At 45.0% G+C, this 13763-nt stretch overlaps 1 protein-coding gene across 4 annotated transcripts in view; it reads left to right on the plus strand.

Moving 5' to 3' along the window:
- RIMS3 (regulating synaptic membrane exocytosis 3) overlaps positions 1-13763 on the plus strand; it is a 58144-nt gene that overhangs the window by 26409 nt on the left and 17972 nt on the right. For all 4 annotated transcript variants that reach the window (XM_083511670.1, XM_083511671.1, XM_083511672.1 and 1 more), the window contains exon 2: positions 6618-6882. In XM_083511670.1, the coding sequence (XP_083367796.1) occupies positions 6618-6882 (265 nt within the window). The remainder of the gene's footprint in view (positions 1-6617; positions 6883-13763) is intronic.

The following is a 13763-nucleotide window of genomic DNA, read 5'->3' on the forward strand; positions in this document are numbered from 1 at the left end:
AGTGGCTCTGCCTGACAAATTTGACCAGGGGTGGGGAGATAACGATCTGGTCTGGCCAGAAAAGCCTCCCCACCCCTGTGGTATAGAGTAAACTGATAAGTCATGGCTGGGCCTCCAAATTTGACCCCAAAGGCCATTTTGCCCACCCAATATTCACCTGACATCAGGTGCAGGACAGGTAAAGCTGTGGCTGCAAAGGAACAATGGGAGCCTTAAAGTGAGCTCTCCCAGTTCTTTTGCAAGCACAGTTTGGTTCAGAATGTTTAAAATTGGCACAAAATGCAAGCTGTGCTGCTTACAGCAGAGGTTAGATCCGCCCAACATCATATGATGCCAGATGATTGACAGGGGATCTGGCCCTCTGGCCAAAAGTGCTTCCCCGCTATGATAAGTAATCTGTAATTCTTTCAGGCAAACAGCAATGTTGGCAAGCACTCTTTCTGGAATCAGATCAGATGAAGGGACAGGGCTCCTATGCAGATAGAAGCAGGCTTAAGGTTCAGTCACTCTAATTCACTTCTGTGATTGGTAGACTGTCAGGGAAAGGGGGGCAGCTACCCCCCTCCACTCCACAAACCTGAGTTGCAAGGGGCATATTCCTCCCAACGTTTTCTCTATGCTTCTCAGCAAATGGCTGCCATTCACTTTTATAGTGAATGGTAGAGATCTGTTTTACATGAAGGTCCCAGGTTTCATCCCTGGCATCTCCAGATAGGACAGGGGAAAACATTTCAGTACTGAGCTTGTTAGATCAATGGCCTGACTCAATATATAAGGCAGTTTCCAATGTTCCAGTGGCAGAGCAAACCCTTTGCATGCAGAAAGTCTCAGGTTTAATCTCTGGCATCTCCAGGTGGGTCTGGTAGAGATTCCCTGTCTGAAACCCTGGAGAGATGTTGCCATTCAACGTAGCTAATTCTGAACAAGATAGGATCGGATTCAGAGTAAGGTTTCCTGTGTCACCACTAGATTTCTCCTTTAGGTTGATGAGAAACAGTCTATTCTATATAACCTCAAGGTGCTCTGTACTCAGGTCTAGGTTAGTAATCCCTTTGCCCAGTATTGCCACCTGGAAAGGAGACCTGGGACAGAAGCCTCCCTTCTCCAGCCATCCATAATCAGGGCCAGCCCTACCATTCGGCAATGTGAGGTGGCTACTTCAGGTGGCTGATTTTTAGTATCATGAAAGAGTAGCAGATTGTTAGTTCTATCATGGTCCACTTTTTGCTGCTTGTGGTATTTTGTGCCCCAGGTGCCCAAATAATTTGGCAGGCTTTGGGTACAATGCCCCTTTACTGGAGGGGGACACCATTTGCAGCTCTACCTCAGGCAGCAAAATGTCTTGGGCCAGCCCTGTAAATAACAGAGATGCTTACCCAGCTTCTTGCCAGTGATTGTCTCAGCACTCTGCTTCTTTCCTTCATACTGTCTCCGAGGCTGAGTTGAGACTCGTGTGTTGTTGTATCATGCCTATTCTGGGTAAAGGGCCATGGCTCAGTGGCAGAGCATCTGCCTTGCCAAGAAATGACTGTAGGTTCAATCCCCTATTGTGATAGACCACTATCTGAAAGAGAGAGAGCTCCTGCCAGTCAGTGTAGAAAATATTGGGCTAGAGGAACCAGTGGGCTAGACAGAATTCAATTCATCTGGGATGTTTTCCCACACAAATTCCACTGAAACAAATGGAGGATGCAGAAGGTCACAGTAATGTTATTGTACGACACCCAACTATTTCAGTGAGGTTTGTGCTGTGGAACTTCTTCGTGGATTGTGCCTCACATTCATCAGCATCTGCAAGTAGGTGGCCTGTGAACTTTCTGACTCCAAGCATCAAAATATTTCAAGTTGGACCAGCAGTAACAAGCTATTTCCCCTCTCCCTTGCTCCTTAGTGCTGTTTAGCATCCAAAATTACGTTTGCGACCAGAAAGGAGGAGAAATTTATTTATTTATACCCTGCCCTTCCTCAGAAAGAGCCTAGGGCAGCTAACAACCTTTATCAATACATCTGGGGTTCCCAAAATGGTGCCTTTACCATCTGCCAAGCCTGCATTTCTCTTTAAAAAGAAAAAGAAAAAGCTTTCATTGGTAGGGGTTGTTTGGTTGGGTGCCTGTTGTTGTTTTTTTGTCTGTGCATTATTTGTTCAGGGATCCATGTTTTGTCTCTTCTTTGGGGTGGGTGTCTGAACATCACCGTTTATTCTTCTTCTGTGGAATGAGTACATTGATGTGCCTATGACAGAGCCTTAGCTTTCCAAATGTGCCCTCAGGACCCAGAAAGATTGAGAACCCCTCCAATAAATCAACATCACCAAAATCACAATTCCAAAATCACAAGGATGCCACAAAAGTTGCTATAATGTGTAATAAAATGACAGGAATTTGTTGTCTCCCAGTTAGCTCCAACCAGCTAAAAGTGTAGCACAAAACCTTTCCCACACCAAAGCAGTCCAATTCCACCCAGGCACAGCTGGTAACTTGGCAGGCCAGTGAGAAATGTCATCTCTAGAGATCTAGAGAGTTTGCTCATATTTAATCTTTATTTTTTTCCCTCCCCTTCCTCCCTACTTTTTTCTTTCTTACCGCTTTCCTGGAAGTGTTTTCCAAGGCGCAGCCGCCTTCCCCTCTTATTACAAAGTGGCAGGGAATGAATAATTTAGCTTCCTCTAGATGATGGATGCATCCCATCACATGGGAAGGCTGAATTATTCATGGCAGGGAAAAGCAAGAGTGAGCAAGTTAGGCATCTGGGCATTTTAGAGGAGCGTTGGAAGCTGCCTTATAGCGAATCAGGCCGTCGGTTCATCTAGTTCAGTACTGACTACACTGACTGGCAGAGGCTCTCCAGGATTCCAGGCAGGGAATTTTTTCCCATTCCCTACTTTGAGATTCTGCTAGGGATTGAACCAAAGGGTATCTGCGCACAAAGTGGATGCTCCACCATCAGGCTGCAGCCTGGCCCACTACGGTCCCTATGGCAAGGCTGAGCCACTTTGGCACATAATGGGCAAAAGGAGACATTTGCTGGGAATGTGACTAAAACCTAGGCTATCCCAACAGCAGAAGCTGCCAAAGAAATTAAGTGGGGCTGCAGGTGGGGAACCTCTTATCTAGGAGCTGAGAGTGGTGGCCATACCTCATACTGGCCTTGCCGCACACCCTCCTTGAAGCGTCATAATCCTTTTTTACTTGCCTGGAAAGAGTGTGTGTTTGTGTGTGTAGACCTCTGCCTTGTGACATCAGCAAGCTCTAGTTTCTGAGTCTCGAAGGACACATATCAGAAAACGTCTGGGAAATAACTGGAATTGAGTGTTTTGACCATATTATGCCTGTGAAATGTCAGTTCATTTCTGGGCACAGTTTAAAGTGTTGGTTTTGGCTTTGAAAGCTGTTAATGACTTGGGAACAGATTAACTGAAAGAGCCTCCTTTTCTTGTAAGTACTTAGCCAGCTCTTAAGATCTTCAGAAACCCTAGTCTGAGGGCCCTCACCAAACAAAATGAAGTAAGCCACCACTAAGGAAAGGGACTTTTCATTCAGTAGAGGCACCCCAGTTGTAGAATAGCCTTCCCATAGCTGTTTGCGCCTTTATGATCAGGAGAGAACCTTCCTATTTTCTCAGTTCTTTAACTTCTGTTTCACAGCCTGGGCCTCTCAGTTTTAAACTGTTTTAATTTTTCAGATCAAGCTATTCTAGTTTTTATTGTTCTGTGCTGCATGCTAATACTGTATTATTTAAAAATGTGTTATTACAACATTATTAATATTGTATTAAAAGCTATAGTTCAGTGACAGGGCATAGTTCAGTCCTAGCTGCAATCTCTGGCCTCTCCAGATATGGTTGGGAGAGACTCCTTTCTGAAATCCTGATTTGCTGCCAGTCAATGTAGATAATACTGAGGTAGATGGGCCCAATGGTCTGGCTTGGTATAAGGCAGCTTATATTCCTATTTTAAGGGTGCAATCCTATAGCTTGTGAAAGGGGAGAGGGATACAACAGCACTTTAACCACTCATTTGACACCCTCTTAGACAAGCACCCCCAAACTTGGCCCTCCAGATGTTTTGGGACTACAATTCCCATTATCCCTGACCACTGGTCCTGTTAGCTAGGGATGATGGGAGTTGTAGTCCCAAAACATCTGGAGGGCTGAGTTTGGGGATGCCTGCTCTTAGAGATGCAAAAGGGGTGGATAGAGTAGCATTCTGTGTTCTTCCAGATATTTCTAGGCTTAGATTTAAAACAACAACATTGAAAACATTTCCCACCCTGAAAGGGAAGCAAAAAGTTTAGACACACTCAGAAGTCTGACCAAATTTCCCTTTGTTTGGGGACCTAACAGGGAACTGGAAGAGCTTAGGATAGCAGATCTCACCTGCTTTCCCATAAACTCCACTGTCAGTTTGGCCACAGCAGCAGAGGAGCCCATGTTATTGGAAAAGGCAGCCAGGGACAGGAAGGCAGATCATGGGCCTACTGTATTCTATCCGTTTGGCGCTCATACCCCTAATGGATCAAATATTTAATTCACTGATGGTGATTCCCGCAGAGACAACCTAAGGAGGAGATCCTGTATAATCTGTGCATATAGGGAGGAAACTGTATCTCAGTGGCTGGAGAACTCACTTTGCATGCAAAATGTTAAGGGTTCATTTTTTTCGGCTAAAGTTTCATGGGTGAGAGTCAAAGAAAGGTCTTTCCCAGCTCTAAGACTTGGAAGCAACCTCCCCCAACCTAGACAGTTTGGACTATAACTCCTATCAGCCCCAGCCAACATGGCCATTGATATCCTTCTAGCTGGCTGTGCCAGCCCACTTGCAGGCTCTGCCATTAGCTAACAATAAAGAAAAGAAAGACGATGATAACCATAATAACCTTTTATACCCTAAGCTGTCAGTCTTTGTTTAATTATGATGGTAAATGAAAGAACATATCAGAAGACAATGCCAAAGGACCTGCTTACGTTGTATGAAAATCACAGTTGAGCTCTGGTAAATAGATCTCCTGGACATTAAGGACAACAAAAACAATTCAAGAGCTTCCCAGAAACTTGTTTTCTGGGTGTTACAATGTTGGCTTCTAAAATAAGACTGAGAGTTACACCATCCAGTAGGACTTTTCAAATGTAGATATAGCCATTGGGTATTCATTGATCAGGTATCAATATGGCTATAGGAAATGTTTGGAGGATTTGACTAGATTTTCAGTAAGAAAATGATACATATTTTATTAAGCTCACTGTTTCAATGTACTCAAAAGTGTCCCATGGAGTCCAGTGGGTCTTTCTCCTAATTACACTGTGGCTGAGGCTCCAAAAAGCGCCTTTTGCTATCCTCCTCTTCAGTGCGAGAAATAAGAACATCCTGCATGATTTATGTTGCTGCATTTTTTTAAAAATTTTTTTGTTAAAGACAATTATGGTCTGAGATGCAAACATCTCTGTTTTCTAAAGACCCCATCTGTGTGTACTGCTTGGTACTGTCATAATTCATGGACAAATGCCATTGACTGGGCACAGCTAAATCTAATCCATGCCACGCGAGAGAGCTAAAACAGCTCTAATGTTCAAGCTGGCGGTCAGCTCTGGCGGGGTGGGGCAGACAGCAACACTCAGCAAAGCTTTAGGGCCGTGGTAGCTGGTGTCCATCGAGACAGGCAGGGTGGAAAGCACAGAGGCAAATAGTAGATGGAGACAGGACCTATGAGAGGCAGAGCCAATTAATGCTGGTTTTGTTTCCCCCTCTTCTTGGTGGAACGTTCTGTCACAAGAGACTAGGTCCCTTCGGGACCTGACATCTTTCCGCAGGGCCTGCAAGACAGAGCTGTTCCGCCTGGCCATTGGTTTGGACTCAGACTGACCCTTATGTTTTCCCCTCCCCTTACTGTTTTGATCTATGGGCTACTTTTAAAATAAGGCTGCATTTTAAATTGCATTTTAACCTGTATTTTAACCCCTCCTTTTATGTTTTTATTGTAATTTGACTGGTGTTAGCCACCCTGAGCATGGCTCTGTCTGGGGAGGGTGGGGTAATAATAATAATAATAATAATAATAATAATAATAATAATAATAATTCCCTGCTGAGTTCTGTCAGAGAAAACCTGAGACTAAGGACTTATCCGCACTTCCTCTTATCCCTCTGCTCTCCACCCCACCCCACCCTGGGAGAAGCCACTCTTTTGTGCTCAATTGGAACAAACAGAAAATTGAGTTTTCTCTGGATTGATGTTTGCTCTTAGTGCTAAGGAGTGGGTTTTCTCGGGGAAAGGAGCAGGGCAAGGAGGAAACTGCTTGGACCCATGCCTAGAAAGTGTGGGTCAAGTGGAAAACGGTTTGGATCCATGCTTTCTGGACACAGGACAAGCGAAAGTGTGGACGAACTCTAAGGAGGAGGAAGCTGACAGCTGGGATGACCATCACTTGGTTTTAGTTTTTTAAGAAAAAGGTGAGTAAGGGGGTGAGGACATGTCCCCCCCCCCAATAATACTAGAACCTGGGACCTTTGGTCTTATCCCAGCCTTTAAAATACGTAATTATAATGTTCAAAGTGAAAAAACCATTGAGACATTGACAGTCTCTTTCCTCGGGCACTCATGTCTCCTTTGTCTTCTGTTGCAGCTTCACCCTGCTGGCAAGGAGCCACTGAGATCACCTCAGGTGACCATGCTTAACGGGGAGACAAGTTCCTCCTCAGCCAGGAATGTGGTCCGGAGCTCCAGCATCAGTGGAGAGATGTACAACATTGAGAAGAGTAATGCAGGCAACCCGGATTCAGCTAGCCTCTCATCCAATAAGAAGCGGCGATCCAGCCTGGGGGCCAAGATGGTGGCTATCGTGGGGCTGTCCCAATGGAGCAAGAGTACGATGCAGCTCAACCATCCTGGTAGGGAGGCTGTCAAGGATTTTTGTGTGCTGCGAGATACCAGGGGAGGGAGACTGGAATCAGCCTTCATAGACCTGAGAGTTAAGCAGCTTCTATGTATGGAGGGCTGACTAGGGAAGCCTTGGAGGACTCTCCTTAAGTGAAAACAGTGCTTTTGATCATGCTCAGGGACATCATTTCCTGCCAGAAAGCAGAAATTTTATTCATTTCAGGAAGCAGAAGGAACTCCAAGACCCATGCTACGCGATAATAAATGACACTTGTAGCTATGCCCAAGGACAGCCTTCCCCTTACCTGATATCCTCAGGTACTAGCCAAGGCTGATAGTAATTGTAGTCCAAAACATCTGGAAGGCACCAAGTTGAGGAAGGCTGCTCAGCCAAGCTGCTGAGTGATTATAGTTACCGTTTGTTAAACAGGCCGATATGCATGTCAAATTGACAAGCATCTCTGCCTAGAGAAGGAGTTACTCTTTCCTGATTTTACAAAAGTAACCACAACAAATGTTCTCGAGAGACAGTTAGGTGCTTGGCAATTCCCTGAGTGGTGAGAAATGCCAAGAGATTTGGAGGCTTAAGTTGTTGCTGTTGCAGTATCTAGTTTATTTACATATATACCAGCAGCAGGGAGGCAAAGCTGCCCCCTCCAAGGTTGCAAGTTCCATCTAACTTCCTCCCCCACCAGTGGTAGAGCATCTGCTTTGCATGCAGAAGGACCCGAGTTCAATCCCTGTCACCCCACAGGTAGAGCTAGTAAATAGTCCTGTCAGTATAAATAATACAGAGCTAGATAGACCAATGGCCTGACTTGGTATAAGGCCCCTTCCTACATTCATATGATGCTCCTTGCTGCTGCTTCTTCTGCAGAGTCAATTAACTCCCCTCTCTCGCTTACATGCACATTTTGCCCTTTCTTTTGCCTGTGGAATAGTTTCTCCTTGCAGAATTTCATGCCACTGCTCTCCCCAGCAGATAGCTTATGCTTTTTTTTTGCTTCGGCTCGGCTGCGGGCATCAGGGTCAGCTGCTGCTATCTGGCACCATGCTTGCTAAGCTGCTGCCTTGTCCTCAGGAGTTAGGAAGGGTTAGCACATAATGGACAGCTCACGCTGGCTCAGCCACCTGCCCCTTTTCGTCCCATCTCTCGCCAGAACAGTGATCAAATTATAATCATTTAATAAGGGGAAATCCCATTCCCGTCTGTCCTCTTTCTCTTCTGCCCTCTCTCTTTTTCTTGTAACCTCTAACATCGGATGGAAGAAATCCCCTCCAGTCATTGTACATAAATCACACAAAAGGGTTCACGGTAGGATACTGAACAAGCCAAGTGGCTGAGCGACATCCCTTAGGTTTCGCAGCATGCCTCCCCAAAGGACTTTGGAGAAAGGCCCTGCCACACTCTCACAGCCAAAGAAAGTTTCACTCTCTTTTGCATGCAATCAGTGTGTTTATTCCTCTGTTTGAGGGACAGGGAGTCTCTTTCATGGTAAGGGCCACACTCACTTCTGGAAACCAGTGGTGGATGGGGCCAGAGCCATAAAGGAGAACAGCAATTCATGTAAACTAGCAAGAGGCTAACTTCTACACACACTCCCGCACTCATCTCTGCCTTCCATCCTAGGACTGGATATTTGCGTGGAGGGGCTGTGGGTTCAATTCAGCTCTAGCCAAAACAAATTACTGGGCTCAGAATTCATTATTTCTGACGTCTGTCTGTCTTCTGCACCAGGCGCTGGTCTTTGGATCTCAGGGTTCTAGTGAAAAACAAGCCTGAAGTCTTTCCTCTCATTTCATAAAGCAGTATCTATCAGCAGTTAAACACTTTAGAGCAGCCTTCCTCTACCTGGTGCTCTCTGGATGTTTTGTACAACAGCTCCCATCAGCTCCAGCTACTATGACCTTTTTCACTCTGGCAAGAATCCTGGAAATTGGGAGCTGCTCCTCTTCTTACCATTTGAGCTGAGGACCACCTGAATGGCTTAATTAAAAGGGGGAAGGGGTGCCTCCTCCATCACCTGTACAGAGGAATAAAGGAGAAGGGGCTAGGAGTCTGGTGCCCTTGTCAGTTAATCAAAATCATGTGGTGGGGATGGGCCTGCTTTCCATGTCAAAGGTTGCCAGTTCAGTCCCAGGAAACCTGAAGAGCAATTGCTAATCAGTGTAATGCTAGCCTGGAAGGAACAATGATCTGAGTTGGTATATGGCAGCTTCCTATGTTCTCATGAGTGGCAAAGGTAACAAGTGATATACCTGTGCAAATTTAAACAGATAATAGAACTTGTTTTGGTTGGACCAAAGACTGAGGAGATATAACAAAGGCATCACAGAATGGGTGGGTTTTGAGGGGGATTTGAAGGAAGAGCCTGTGTGGTATAGTGGGAAAACTTGGATTGGAAAGCCTTGTGTTCAAATTCCTGCTGAGAATGCAGAGAATGATCTTGGACTCTGTATCTCAGCCTATTCTACCTTAAAGAGTTGTTGCTGCAAGAATAAAAAGGGGGCACTGAACTCCTTAGAGAAGGGGTGTTGTAAAAACGCATGCAACATAATTGAGCAGGAGATCAAAGCAGAGGGGAATATGTCTCCATAGAGATTTTGCAAATACATAAACAAAAAGACTTTCATGCATTCAGCAATTGAATCATAGAATCATAGAATCATAGAATCATAGAATCATAGAATCATAGAATCATAGAATCATAGAATCATAGAATCATAGAATTGGAATAGACCACAAGGGCCATCGAGTCCAACCCCCTGTCAAGCAGGAAACACCATCAGAGCACTCCTGACATATGGTTGTCAAGCCTCTGCTTAAAGACCTCCAAGGAAGGAGACTCCACCACACCCCTTGGCAGCAAATTCCACTGTCGAACAGCTCTTACTGTCAGGAAGTTCTTCCTAATGTTTAGGTGGAATCTTCTTTCTTGTAGTTTGGATCCATTGCTCCGTGTCCGCTTCTCTGGAGCAGCAGAAAACAACCTTTCTCCCTCCTCTATATGACATCCTTTTATATATTTGAACATGGCTATCATATCACCCCTTAACCTCCTCTTCTCCAGGCTAAACATGCCCAGTTCCCTTAGCCGTTCCTCATAAGGCATCGTTTCCAGGCCTTTGACCATTTTGGTTGCCCTCCTCTGGACACGTTCCAATTTGTCAGTGTCCTTCTTGAACTGTGGTGCCCAGAACTGGACACAGTACTCCAGGTGAGGTCTGACCAGAGCAGAATACAGTGGCACTATTACTTCCCTTGATCTAGATGCTATACTCCTATTGATGCAGCCCAGAATTGCATTGGCGTTTTTAGCTGCCGCGTCACACTGTTGGCTCATGTCAAGTTTGTGGTCAACCAAGACTCCTAGATCCTTTTCACATGTACTGCTCTCAAGCCAGGTGTCACCCATCTTGTATTTGTGCCTCTCATTTATTTTGCCCAAGTGCAATACTTTACATTTCTCCCTGTTAAAGTTCATCTTGTTTGTTTTGGCCCAGTTCTCATTTTTGTTATGCAATTGCATTTTGAAACTTTAGGCTTTGAATACCTACAAGGCAATGGGCAGTATCTTCTGTGACCTGCCCTTCTGCATTTGGCATCATGAATTTTCAAAAGAGACCATCAAGTGGAACTGCTGAAGGGGTGTGGAAAATGCTCTTTCAGAAGAAAAGGGGCTTGTCAACTATTACAGCTTCAGGAAATTTTTATTTGCCTAAAATAGATATTTGGGGGAAAGCCTGAAAAATAATAATATGAAGAGCCCATTATAATCTTGGCAGTTTTTCAACGTCGTCCCTTTGCATTATTATAGTTCTGGTATTTGCTGGCATTTCATGGTTCAGCTGTGATTTGAAAAGAAGGAGTTTATTTGGAGCTTTTTAAGACTTGCACATCTGAGATGTATCCAAAGGGTTGTAATTATCCGCAGAAAGGCTAAGAAAAGAAAGAGCAAAAATAAAAAAAGTTAAAATGGTGAAGAACATAGCTCAGTAATGTGGAACCCCAAAGCAACATTCTCAAATTCTACTGAACATGAAAAAATACTGCCAGTTTAGCTGGAGAAAAGGAGATGCATAGGAATTTTAGATATGAACAAAAAATTCCAGTGCTCATTGCCCACATGGAACAAGGAGCAGAGACACCAACCCAGGTTCACCTTTGGTGGAGTGAATCAAACTGGTGCCATCCAGTTGTTTTAGCCATGCTGGCTGAGGCTGATGGGAGATGGGGTCCAGGACAACTGGAGGGGACCAAGCTGGGAAAAGGCCTCTTTTCCACAAATGATTATTGTGCAGCAGGGGAAATTATTTATCAAACCATTTATATCAGGCATGGGGCACCTATGGCCCTCCAGATGTTTTTTGCCTGCAACTTCCATCATTCCTGACCATTGGTTATGGTGGTTGGGGCTGATGGGAGTTGGAGTCCACATGTTGCCCATGTCTGGTTTATATATTGTCTTTTAGCCTCAAAAGAACCTCCCAGACCAGTTTACAGCTTTAAAATCACAGTGAAATTAAACCAGAGCACATTAAACATGCCAATAAAAAGCAAATCTAAAAAAAAAAAACAAGTATGTGTTAAAATAAGTCAGAAGCTTGGTGGAAAAAAGTTCATCTTTCCACCTAAAAATCATTTTTTAAAGTGCCATTCTAATGTCCCTTGCATGTGTGGGGGGAAGGGGTGGCAGTTCTACAGAGAATGTGGAACCACTAAAACTTGCTTCATGAACAACCAAGTATCTCTTGGTGGTAAAACACAGAACACAGCCTCCAAAGGTTTATGCAGAAAGAGGTGGTCCTTCAAACACCTGGTCCCTAGGTAAAGGGACCCCTGACCATTAGGTCCAGTCGTGACCGACTCTGGGGTTGCAGTGCTCATCTTGCTTTGTTGGCCGAGGGAGCCGGCGTACAGCTTCCGGGTCATGTGGCCAGCGTGACTAAGTCACTTCTAGCAAACCAGAGCAGCGCACGGAAATGCCGTTTACCTTCCCGCTGGAGTGGTACCTATTTATCTACTTGCACTTTGATGTGCTTTCAAACTGCTAGGTTGGCAGAAGCAGGGACCGAGCAATGGGAGCTCACCCTGCCGCGGGGATTCGAACCGCTGACCTTCTGATCGGCAAGTCCTAGGCTCTGTGGTTTAACCCACAGTGCCACCCACGTTCCCTATACATTCAAAGGAAAAAAACACCTGCCTACTTTGTTTTTTGAGAAGCATGATCTCACAATAGGTGGGGTTCTCTTTCCAGATTTTGGAATTCAATACTCATCAAGGGTTGAGCATTATCACCTTCTAGCTCTTGGAAGTGGGGACAGAGAAACAATTTGAATGTGGCAGAGATGATCACAGTGATAGAGAGACTGGGGGAGATGGGAGATGAGAGATGAGAGAAAGAGATAGCACTGAGAGTTTTTGTCTAGAGTTGGCTGACGATGAAGCAGCTGTGGGTGTTGTGGCCTTCCCTGGGAATCTGGCAGATTTTCTGCCTTCTGGAGAGTATCTGTTTCCAATAAGCCCAGCTTGAATATTTGTAATTAAAACATATGTTATAAAAATGTCAATAGATCACTGTCCTAATCCATAGGCAAGTGAACTCTGCAGCAATGCCCCTGAACTTCTTGCTGTTCAGGGAAATAAGGAACCAAGTGGCAATATATAAAGATGCCCAAACATCTCTGCTTACAGAATGAGTACAGAATTCTGGCCCATTTGCCAATATCCTAGCAGCCACCTAGAAAAGGTCAGAAGCTTAGAGCTGAGCTGATGTCCCTTGGTGCTCAGTATTGTATTATTACGTCTTTTGTCCCCTGCTCTAGATGAGCTGCACAGCCTCTAGGGCAAAGAAGTGAGACATAATTCAGTTTCTGTTGTGCTTGCAACCCTCCCATACTCTGAAGCTGCTGAATTAGCATGGGCCGAGGGTGCTGGCTGCTTGTATGGCATAGGTGCCCACCTACAGGAAACTGGACCAGACAGGAAAGCAGCAGTTTTGAGTTTCTACCCTCTTGAGTGCTGAGCAGAAAACTAGAAGCATCTGTGCCTTCCTTTTCCCCTCCCCTGTCAATCTCATCCAATGGGGAGAGGGGTTACAAATCAGTAACACTTTGCCTTGCTGTCCATGGTGCTGAACTTTTATAAGTAGGGAATGCATGTCTTCTGAGATATAGAGTTGTAATCAACTAAGTTCTATTCTGAGTAGACCCACTGAAATTAATGGGTCTAAGTTAGGCATCTTCAGTTCAATGAGTCTACTCTGAGTAAGCCTAGCAACAAATACAAACCATAGTGCAAGTGTGGGTAACCTTTGGCCCTTCAGATGTTACTGAACTACAGCTCCTACTACCCCAGAAAGCATGGTCAGGGATGTTGGGATTTGTCATTCAGGAGCATCCAGAGGGCCAAAGGTCCCCCACACTTGCTGCAATGTTCTGGATTTAGCCCAGAATCTTGAACTGCTCCTGCTCTGTTCACATACATGTCATTTTCAGAAAAGTTCAGTTCTGACTCTATTTATTCTCCCACCCTGCAAATCTTGAATCCAGGCAAACTGCGGCATGAAGGAAGGGGGGAAAAGAAGCACAGAGGTTCAGCTGTAAATTAGTGTCAATGCAAATAGGGTTAATTAATCCTTGCCATGGATTTGCCCACACTGTGTTCTGATCATGAAGCAAAATAGAATGGGGGTGGCAGGACTTTTATCCTCCATGACTCATTAGGAAATAGACAGACCATTGATCCACCTAGCCTGGTACGGTCTACCCTCTGGACTTTGGGCTATAACTCCTATCATCCCTAGCCATTGCTCATGCTGGTTGGGGCTGATGGGAGTTGTGGTCCAAGACACCTAGAGGGCACCAGGTTGCTTCATTCTAACTGGCAACT

Source organism: Podarcis liolepis (assembly GCF_965112155.1).
Source record: "Podarcis liolepis genome assembly, chromosome: 7".
Classification (NCBI taxonomy): Eukaryota; Metazoa; Chordata; class Lepidosauria; order Squamata; family Lacertidae; genus Podarcis; species Podarcis liolepis.